The sequence below is a fragment of the Cyprinus carpio genome, chromosome B17 (genome assembly GCF_018340385.1).
Source record: "Cyprinus carpio isolate SPL01 chromosome B17, ASM1834038v1, whole genome shotgun sequence".
Classification (NCBI taxonomy): domain Eukaryota; kingdom Metazoa; phylum Chordata; class Actinopteri; order Cypriniformes; family Cyprinidae; genus Cyprinus; species Cyprinus carpio.
In genome coordinates this window covers 16,331,302-16,341,910 of record NC_056613.1, presented here as the reverse complement: position 1 = coordinate 16,341,910, position 10,609 = coordinate 16,331,302, and the positions used below count along the sequence as shown (strand labels likewise).

The following is a 10,609-nucleotide window of genomic DNA, read 5'->3' as shown; positions in this document are numbered from 1 at the left end:
CTCTGGCTCAGCGCCAGCAAGCGAACGCAGATTTGATTTAAACATCTGATATGACGCGTTGAACGTTATAATCACACCGGTGTGATTATTAAATATAGAAAATATAGATAGGCTATTTTGTTTTTGTCTTTTGGAAGCTGCATTCAAACATCCACTTGGCTAAAAAATCTGAGGGGGCACGTGACGCCTATTCATCACACGATAAAAACACCGTTGAAGATAACGGAGTTCCTCGCCTCCTATCCAACGTTCTAAAACTCTTTTTTGTAGAATTATTTTATGATGTCACACTGAGCTAAGAGCAGACGATTCTAACAAATATTAAGCGACAACAACGAGAAAAGTATCTAATGATGAATGATCAAAGCATTTTAATGTATTCAAAATAAATGTTTGCAGCATATTTTTTTTATTTTTACCTGTTGTATTCATTAATGTTTCTATGGTTCAAAATGTGGAATATTTTATTGTAATTAAAAAATAAAATTAGTACTAAATTAAAATGCACAAAAAAAGAGAGACATGTTGACTAGTGAACTTCAGAACCCCACTGTATATAGTTTTAAGAACAGCGTTAAATGTGAAGAAAGGACAAAACTCAAGATCATTACCAATAAAATGGTATCATTTTGTTCTTTTATTGTAAACATTTTGCACAAGTTTCACATTTTTATAAACATAGATGATGGTATATTAGCAAGTGCATTTGACACCGTGTGCCAGGTGAAGTTTCACTTATGTGTGGCTGCATGGTGCATCTGGCCATGTAGTGTGTCAGTCAGTTTTTGCAGTGCGTTGATCACTGGCGTGTGTGTGAGGTTGATTGTTCTCACAGCTTGATGTCCCCCTGTCCTCTTCAAACTGTGGAAGGCAGTAAAGATCATACAAACGTCTGGCTAAATCATCTGCCTCCTCCACCCCTTCGCAGCTCTTCTGCCAGTTCTGAGGAATGGGGTCAATGCCATAATGTGCCCCTGCGATTGCCCCTGCCATGCAAGCAATGGTGTCAGTGTCACCACCCAGAGCCAAGCTGTAGGCTATTGTCCTCTCCAGTCCTCCGAATCGCTCTGGCAGCCCATCCCGGGGCTCCAAACAATGCAGCACGCAGAAGATAGCGGTGGGCACAGACTGCAAGGCAGCGATGCCATTCCCTAACATAAAGACAGAGTGTCAACTTCAAGAAAAACAGCAGAATGCCTTTATGAATGATCCGATCAAAGCTAATCATTAGTAATCTATACTAACCCAGTTCAGATATGACCTCCTCAATGCTCACACTGTTTCTGTCCATAAGTTCTTTCACTCTGTGCAATCGTGAGCAATACGGGAAATCTGATAAATTGAGTCTGTGGAATAAAACAGACAGTTCATCTAAAAATACAGTTTCTGTCAGAATGTACTGTTGCTTCAAACCTGTTTCATCTTCTGTGGAACTCAATAGAACACATTTTGTAAAATGTTTTTTTTTTGTCCATAAAATGAAGGTCAGTGGGGTCCAATGTCATTTAGACAGTGTTATTTTAGTTTTATTTATATACCATTATAGTATTTATTAATATTTTGAATTAATGTTTATATTTTCAGTTTTTATTTTAATATTAGTTTAAGTTTTTGGAAATTTTGTTTTGTGCTTTTTTTGTCTGGTCATTTTGCTGTGGGCCTTCCTATTTTTATTGATTATTTTTATTTAGCTTTCATTTATTTTTCATTTCAGTTTTAGTAGTTTGAGTACTAATTCTGAGTTTGTAGTTTTTAATTTTCCATACTATTTTCAATCTTTCAAGTAGCTTTTATTAAAATCCTAAAATAACTTTTATTAGTTTTAATAGTTTTAGTTAATGATAACAACACTGCATGGACAAACAACAGCAACAACAAAACGGTTTAAACATTCAACAAAATATCTTCTTTTAAGTTCTACTGAAGAAAGTCATTCAGGTTTGGAACAACATAAGGGTGAGTAAATGATGGCATACTTTACATTTTTGAGTAACTATCAATTTAAGAAACATACTGCTGAAATTTGAGTTCACTTACGCTTTAGCATCAAGCTGGGCTGTTTCATCTTTTTCCATCTCCTCCATTTCTGATATCAGTTTGTTGATGAATTCTTTTGGCAGAGCCAAAGCGCCTTGGAGAGACAGATGGACAGCAAGGGCCTGCAATGCTGCCCCATTGTATCCCAAAGAGCATGAGTGTGTTAACATTGCACCAAGCCGAGAGTACTGCCAAAAGCAAATGGAAGACCAGAACGTTAGCCTGGGATAGTCCAAATTTATCTTTCAAATTAAAGGTAGGGTAGAGGATTTCGGAATGGCTAGCAATAGCAAGATAGCTTTGAAAGCATGATCCCACCGAAACACATGAACGTGCACAGGTAGACCAAAGGCTCACCAGTGACACAATGAGAGACGGTGTTGGTGGAGAACTGATGCAATGCTGTCAGATTCCCTCATGTCTCATTCACCGGTGAGACAAAGCACATAATATTACAATAATAAGGCCTTACATTCTCGCTCGCTCGGTCTGCAACAGTGTAATCGAACGTGCTGGTGACATATCATGTCTGCGTGAACAGGGTGCATGGAGGTATGAAAAATACATGCGTTAACAGTTATCAAAATGTTCGGACCGAATAATCTGATTGGTCAAACATTTTATGGTCCTATGCCTTCCAAAGATGATATAAATACATATAGACCTGTTAACTTACTGATTGCTCTCGGGATGTGAAGAGACTTTCAATCAGCATTACAAAACTAAAAATTAAAAAAACTGTGTTCTTTAGTAAAAATGATTAAGAAACAATTATGATTCACTTTACATGTTGATTTATGTGTTTTTACCATTCTTAAATAGATTTGAGTTAATTGTTGATTTCATTTATTAATTATAATTGATTACTTTAAAAATTGTTTTATGTTTATTAAGGCTTAAGGTTTATATTTATACTAATTATATTTATTTTAAGTCTATTGATTTTTTTTATTTTTATTTGAAATTGTAAATGTTGTTTGTGTTTGAGGTTGATAATGGTTTTAGCTCGACAATCAGATGACTATTTACCCTGCAGACATCAGCACGACTTCTGAAGGCCAGGGCAAAGGGTGCCGCTCTCATGGCACCTCCATTCCCGAAAGAACCGCGGCCGCCAAACTGAGCCTGTGCCGGCTGGAAGACGTCCTTCAGATGGGGCGATGCAAGCTTCCGCAGTACCTGTATGACACCTGAGCCATAACCTCGCCCCGGAGCAAGGTTATACTCCTTTGCAAATCTGGAATTAAGTAAGATGATCAGGAAAATCCAATACTTTATTTTTTTAAACATTCCCAATGATAGCATACCTTCGAGCCATGTCTCGTTCATCAAACGCCATCCTGGTGAGGAGTGAATCTGCAACGCATTGCATCATGGCTGTGTCATCACTGTACTGAAGAATTCCTGGGAAAAATGTAAATGAGATGTGTAATTAAGAAACAATTAGATTCATAGTCAAAAATGTATTCTTTTCATATAGCAAAAATGGTGCATAATTTAGTGGTGAATATTGCCTGGTACCATGAAATCCCCTCAAAATATTACAGTATAAATAATACTGAAACAAAATATAGTACATTCATGTCATGAAAAATGTTACTGCGAAGGATCAGAAATGTGACCACTAAATGAGGAATACCAGAGGGTTAACAATAACTTTAGGACAATTTCATTTCAGTACGACTGATACGGCCTTCTGATTTGGGAATACCATAGCAATTTCAAAGATTACATACAAACGTAAGTAAATATGTTCGTTGTATAATCGTAAAACATGGAAATAGTCACCATCGCCCCGTGTTTCATCCTCCAGAGCGCCGAGATGCTGAAGGACTCGATCTAAAGGCACATCCACGGCGCCTTCGAACTCTCCGCCTATACAGTCGCCCAGCACCGAGCCGACCAGAGCGCCGCGGAACCGGGACAGCATCACGGGCGCTGCTGTACGCGCCGCAGCCGACATCTACCTAGCTCTATCTCAATGTAAACACAAGTTGCACTGGAGAAATCGTTTCAGACGGACCTAGTGTGAATCTAGCACAGTGAAATCTGGGGTTTGTTACGCTGGAGGACTGATGTCATTGTGTGACCCGCTAAGTCAATATATACGCATCACGATTCATCAAACTTTTCGCGAATATGATATAATTTCGACCGATTCGCTACAATTCATTAACCTAACTTTGCAGAAACGTTTGTTTCTTTCTTATTTAATGAATTTATTTCGTTATTTAATGAGAGGTTCGCTGCGCAGACCTTTGTAAACAGCTATGGCGCGCAGCTGTTGAAGTAAGTGATCTACGTTTTTACGCCCGCTGATTCAACAAATTCTACATTCCGAAATAATTTGAATCATGCATATAAGACCGTCATAAACAATTGATTAATACTTTGTTGTTTGGTTATAACTGATTTGTAGGGCAGAATTCATCTTTGTGGTTATTTGTGAATCTGCGGACTTGAGAATTCAGCTAAACGTAACGTAGGAAGTTGCATTTGCGCGTCACGCTAAACGTTCTACGATCTGTATGTCATATGCTTATTATTCAGGTTAACGTTGAGAACTGTGCGAAAATATACATGTATTTACGATATCTACGCTTCTAAAACTTCTGCTAGTGTTCAAGAAAGAAAGGCGGCAGGTTGAAACACAACAGAAGTTTTGTTTATCAGAATCAGACGGATCGGGAACATCTCATACAAGAACGATAAGTAAGTTAATACTGGACGCCTTGAAAAACACAACTCACGCAGCAACAGTCAGTGTAGCATTTGTTTTAATATGACATAGCAACCAAGAGCAACAAGCAAAGAAAATTACCGAGAGTTCGCACGGTTTCTCGGGGAAATGTAAGTGTTGTGGGTAAAGTTACAACATTGAAATATAATATTTTTATTCCCCTCCCATATTTTTAACTATTATATTATATCACCATTTGCTCTAGGGGCTCCTAGACACACACACACACACACACACAGACAGTTGTAATTTGTAAGTTGTAATCTGTTAGCTTTAATAAAAAATAAGCCCTTAGAAATGAAAAATAACTGAAGAAACACTCTAATTTTTAGGCTTCATTGTTTGTGTAATTGCCATCAGGTCTGGAAAAAAAAAAAACGCTTGTTATGAATCCCTGGGACCCCATTACCTATACAGTGACGCCTGCTGCTAAGATTTTAGCCAGATGTGTAACATCAGGCACCATGACACAGGTAAACTAAGATATGGTTCATTTTAAGATAGATTTTAATCTGTTATGGTGGATCATGTCAAGCATTTGTGTTATGGATCTTACAGGAGGAGCTCGATGCTCTCCCACAGGATTCAGAAGTCTTTTCTACATCTTTACTTGAAGCTGAGCAGCTGAACAGAATAAGACATGATCTTGATCAGGTAGGAAACATTTTTTTTTATTTTATATATATCAGCACTTAATATTTTTCTGATTTACAAACCTTAAAGGGATGTCATCATTTACTCACCCTGAAGTTGTTCCAAATCTGTACGAGTTACTTTTTTTCTATTGAACACAAAAGAAAATATTTTGAAGAATGTTTGTAACCAAACAGTTGACGGTAGCCATTGACGTCTATAGTATGAATAAAAAAGTACTATGAAAGTCAGTGGCTACCATCAGTTTGGGGGTGAGTAAATAATGAAAGAATTTTCATTTTTGAGTGAACTATGCCTTGGCATGATTTTCTTTCTGTCATCCACTCACTCAAGGCTAATTTAGATTTAGAGCTGCTGAAGCTGGAAAGAGACAGTGCAGACGTCACTCACACTCATTACCTCAGTAAGTGCTGTAAATGGAATCATGCACATTTCGTTCACAAAACTGATATTCTAGAAGACTCTTACTTTACTAATGTTTCATTGTAAGGTCAAAGGTATGCTTCCTTGCAACAGTTCACATCCCACCTTCAGGAAGTGTTGCGAGAACAGACAGTCCTACGAGAGAGACTCACAAAGCCACTTTGTCAGCAGAACCTGCCCATTCATGCTGATCTTCACAGGTTAGATGCATTTAATGTGCCACTCAAAGAAAGTGGTTTTCCTTTTGTTTTAAATTGTATTTTCAATTGTATTTTCGTATTGAATTGCTAACAGTATTGATTACTGTATGTACAGATATGTGGTCGAGCTTATGGGGATGGTGGTGGAGTTCATTCAGAACTTGGAAGTGAAAATTAAGATGGTTCAAGCAATTCCAAAAACTGGCCGTTATCAGAGTAATTTGGTAAGTGTGTATATATACAGTATATATGTTTTTTTGATTAAACAACAAGAATATGCTTGTTAGAACTAAAAAACATAGACATGTGGTAGTTAAATGTTCGTATAAGTATGCGTTATGCTTTGAAACCAGTGTCTGTATGTGATTTACCTTTATTCTAGCAAACCTGTCATGTTTATAATGTAAATGCATATTCTAACGCTTATTTCTGTTACTCCTTCCCATCAGAACAGTGCCATAACTCAACTGCTGGCTCAGGTCACTGAAGTCGAAAACCTGTACAGGCAAGTTCTCAAGCGACGAGGCCATCCGCACAGCAACATTAAAGACATGTCCAGTTGATAAAGAATTTCAGAATATTCAAATATAAAATGACAACTACATGTATTATTTGTTTAGGATACTAGTGAATATTAAATGAATAAAAAATAACTAAAGATCAATGACTAGATTTAGTATACAGTTTTGTATACTGTATCTTCAAACGATATAACATTCATGTTTTGTTTGATATTGTCTCTATTTTGTGTACCTGCTGGTTGCTGACACAGCCACATTAGAGAAAACCAATCTGATTTGTTTTAATTCATGGATTACATACATATATACTGCAGCAATATGTAAATATTGAGACATGTTTCATTTTATGTGAGTGTGTTTTTCTTTTGTATTTTTATGTTAAATAATAATAAATAAATGTTCCACATTTGAAACCAAAATCTGGCTTCATTGCCGGTAACCAGCATTATATATTTTATGATTTGTGTACTACGTATACTTTCCTTTTGCCATCATACCATCAGTGTAAACATTACAGTAAAAAGCAGTGAACATAATAAATTACATTTCAAAATTAAACTTACCTTTTAATATATTTTAAAGTGTATTAATATTTCAATATTGTAGTTTTTACTATATTTTTGATCAAATAAATGCGACCTCAGTCAGCATAAGAGACAAAATCTTACAAACCCCAAACTTTTTAACATTGGTGTATGAAAAATGATTTTATGTGACAAATAAACTAGTTTCCCTCATGCATGCATAAATGATATAATCTTTTACTCAAAAACTACTGAGAGAGTCACTCACAGTCTTGCTGCTTATGTTGGAGAGAAGCATCATAGACTGCTCGTGATCTGAAGAAGCGTCTCTGAGTAAGTGCTGTGACAGGAGTCTCTGTATGACAGCTTGACTCACATCACCGTCTGTCGCCAAGCACTGTGCCGGCACCCAGCTGTCTGCACCTGTCCCAGAAGGGTCTGAGTCATTACATATGATGTTCATTTAGAGTCAACATCTGAGTAGAACAAGACGGCTTTACCTGTGACATTAATGTTTGTTAGTAATTTAAGGTATTTTAATTGACATTTTTAGGTTTCAGGCATTGGTATCCTTCCACAGACCTTCGAAGATTGTCTCTTGCGCAAGTGTTAGGTGTCCTCGTGGCATACTGGAACACTGCAGCAGCCATCTGAACTCTCTTCACTGCGTCATCAGGTTCTGAGACGATGAGAGCCTGCAGGTCCTGAGGATGTGCCTTCAATTTGCATCTCTTACTATGTTGACCTGAGCAAAGAAGGAATTAGCTATCACTTTTTGAGTAATTTTATACACTATTATTTATTTATTTTCTATCTTATTTAATTAATGCTTTAAAAGGGTTTGCATATTTTACACTGTGTGTATATATATATATATATATATATATATATATATACAGTGTGTGTGTGTGTGTGTGCATTTGTTTAAAAAATACAGCAACAACGGGGAAATCTGTTGAAGTTTACCTTACTTTGGATCATTAATTCACGGATTTGCGCTCACACACGGACAAGTGTGACATCATATACCTCGGTAAATAAATACAATTTTACAGCTACGCTGTAACTGATGCTTGTGTGGCAATTTTCTGGTGATTTTAAACATGTCCAAAAGACGAAATTTGACCTGGAAGGGCGGGCAGGCTATTTAAGAAGAAATGGAAAGAAAGGTTTTGTAATCTCAACTCCGACAGCGACAGCTATGTTTAATCATAACTCGAGGCTGTGGTAAATGTGTGCAATATTAAACAAAACTGACCACTGGACAGCTTCGCATGAAGTAAATGAGCGAGGAGTGTGCGATATTTATCGTGTACTAATATCATAACTGTTGTTTTAATGATGTGCAAGCTGTAACTTTGCAAAAAAACAAAAAAAAAAAAAAAAAAAAAAAAACACCAATGAAGGCTATCATATTACAATATAATTCAAGATATGGGGGCAAAAATGCCCTGTAAGAGATTTTATTTTTAATATTTATGTCATGATAGTTAAGTAATGTCTAAGTATAACAAGAGTGTTGCTTTCCCGAATGTCAGCGTGATCGCAAATTAATTGATTTTACATCAGCTCAACAAACAAGATGCTAGTATAACGTGTGTTATATTAGTCACAATGCTGTCTGTTTATCTATGTTTTGGCAAGAAAAAGTTTTTAACAAAGCCGAAGTAAGACCAATTGTGCGTCTCCGAGCAGCACTCTGCTCGTTCACAGTTATGAATGAATCTGTGCTTTTGAACAAATCATTTGAGTCAATGATTCAGTGGCCCATTCATAAAGACAATGCATGCGTCCCAATCTGCATACTATCCACCCTAAACTGTATGTGATGTTAGTAATTTTCAATACTATTTAAGGCAGATAGGGTGGATAGTATGCACATTGGGACGCAGGGAATCACTAGCTTAATTTCTAAACGAGTCAGCCGTTCTGAATGAATAAGTCAATGGATCACTCATTAAGACGGAGACTTGCTGCCACCTACTGGTGGCCTTAGTGTCATTTATTTATCTATCCAAGGGGCTTTAAACAAACAAGGTGCTATCTCAAAAACACACTCTGCAAAACATGGTAATTATCACTATCAAAACAAATAAATATAACATTTTGTGTCAATATTGCACACCCCTAAAATAACCTAGCATCATCTTTAAAAAAAGTTTTTCTAGATTTTTTGTTTGTTTGTATGGTTAATATTAATGTAATTGTGAGAACACTAGGTTTTTAACAAAGGGTAATTCGGCCTGCACAAGGGGACATTTTCTCCGATCCTGCCCTCATCCTTAAATGAGTTTGACACCCCTGATTTAAATTCACGTCTCGCACACTTCAATGCACTTTGAATGGAACATATATGTTTGCATCGAATTGTAATCATGGCAGAATATCCTGTGATGTCCACTTCGCAGGGCACTTACGTTCGAATAGAACAAACGTCTGAAGCGATAAGAGAGACAAAACATAATGATACAAAATGTGCAGAGCAGGGTCGTGAGGACTAGAATTAAAAAAACGCTGGTATGTTGTATTATGTAACAATATATTTTCTATGCATTGAAAAATGTGGTCCATTCTTCTTGTGGTCCATTAATTGCTCCCAATGCACAAGTTAAGATGGCCTCCAGCCGCACTGGGTAATTAGGGTCACTAAGAGCCCTTTTTAGGCCCTTGATGGTTACTCTCTGCAAGGGCAACTCTAGATGAAACAAATAATGATTTTCCAAATGGGGTTTCCATGTGAGCAATCGATGCAAAAACAATAAAATGTATCCAAGGTGCTTTCCTGCAAATAACACACACTGGATATCTATCTATAGCTAACAAATCTCAGCTAAGTCTAACAATGTTTTTTTTACATTACTTAATAAACTTAATAAAAGTGGAATTTATTAATAGATTTGAAATATAACCATTGAAAATAATAATAAGTTACAGTATGTAGAGGTATGGCACCAGGGGCGCCATAAGGGGGGTGGGGCTTGGTCAGGACGATTCTAAAGGCCCAACGATGGCGGGGGGCCCGCAAGGGGGAACACGATTTCTACACAGGGAAACGATTTCTCCCGAGGGGGACCTCCCCGGAATGCAATTTACCTGAGGGGAACGTGGGAGCCCAAGTGAATATGCTGTCCAGGGGGCCCAAAAACCATAGCGGCGCCCCTGTATTGCGCACAGAGCTTTGAAAAGAAACACCTACTGATGTTGCAGGCATTCATCCATTGATCAGCTGCATAGCGAAGTGAGGAAAGTTCAGCCACAGGCTGTTTGGGCATCTCAGGTTCCAGTCCGCTGAAGTCAGGAGGTCTGAGACCCTGCTTGAGGACATTTTCAATTTTCAATTGGGTGATTGAATTCAATTTTGATGAGCTGATCCATCCATTGCTGTTCTGCTCTTACAGCTCTACCAGTTCCTGCTAAAGCAAATGGAAGACATAAATGTAAATATTTAAAACACATATGAATCTTTCAGCTTTCCATGTCACAATGACATTTTTAACTCTAATACTGTAC

At 37.3% G+C, this 10,609-nt stretch overlaps 2 protein-coding genes across 3 annotated transcripts; one reads left to right on the top strand and one right to left on the bottom strand.

Moving 5' to 3' along the window:
• Positions 1-603: 603 nt before the first annotated feature.
• Positions 604-4,308, bottom strand: LOC109107350 (ADP-ribose glycohydrolase ARH3). Its single transcript, XM_042742531.1, has 6 exons — positions 3,826-4,308; positions 3,345-3,441; positions 3,067-3,274; positions 2,038-2,225; positions 1,246-1,346; positions 604-1,151 (listed from the first exon to the last, which is right to left on the bottom strand). The coding sequence occupies exons 1-6, from the start codon at positions 3,998-4,000 to the stop codon at positions 775-777; spliced, it is 1,146 nt and encodes a 381-aa protein (XP_042598465.1). The 5' UTR covers positions 4,001-4,308; the 3' UTR covers positions 604-774.
• Positions 4,309-4,643: 335 nt separating this feature from the next.
• LOC109107355 (HAUS augmin-like complex subunit 2) lies at positions 4,644-7,909 on the top strand. 2 transcript variants are annotated; one of them, XM_042742532.1, is made up of 7 exons: positions 4,644-4,749; positions 5,138-5,250; positions 5,336-5,431; positions 5,765-5,834; positions 5,922-6,054; positions 6,170-6,278; positions 6,504-7,491. In XM_042742532.1, exons 2-7 carry the CDS (start codon positions 5,164-5,166, stop codon positions 6,615-6,617), a joined length of 609 nt encoding a protein of 202 aa, XP_042598466.1. In that variant the 5' UTR covers positions 4,644-4,749; positions 5,138-5,163; the 3' UTR covers positions 6,618-7,491. The 2 variants fall into 2 exon arrangements, with proteins under 2 accessions (XP_042598466.1, XP_042598467.1); XM_042742533.1 differs by lacking the exon at positions 4,644-4,749 and adding an exon at positions 4,856-4,887 and having other exon boundaries at positions 6,504-7,909.
• The last annotated feature ends 2,700 nt before the right edge of the window (positions 7,910-10,609 follow it).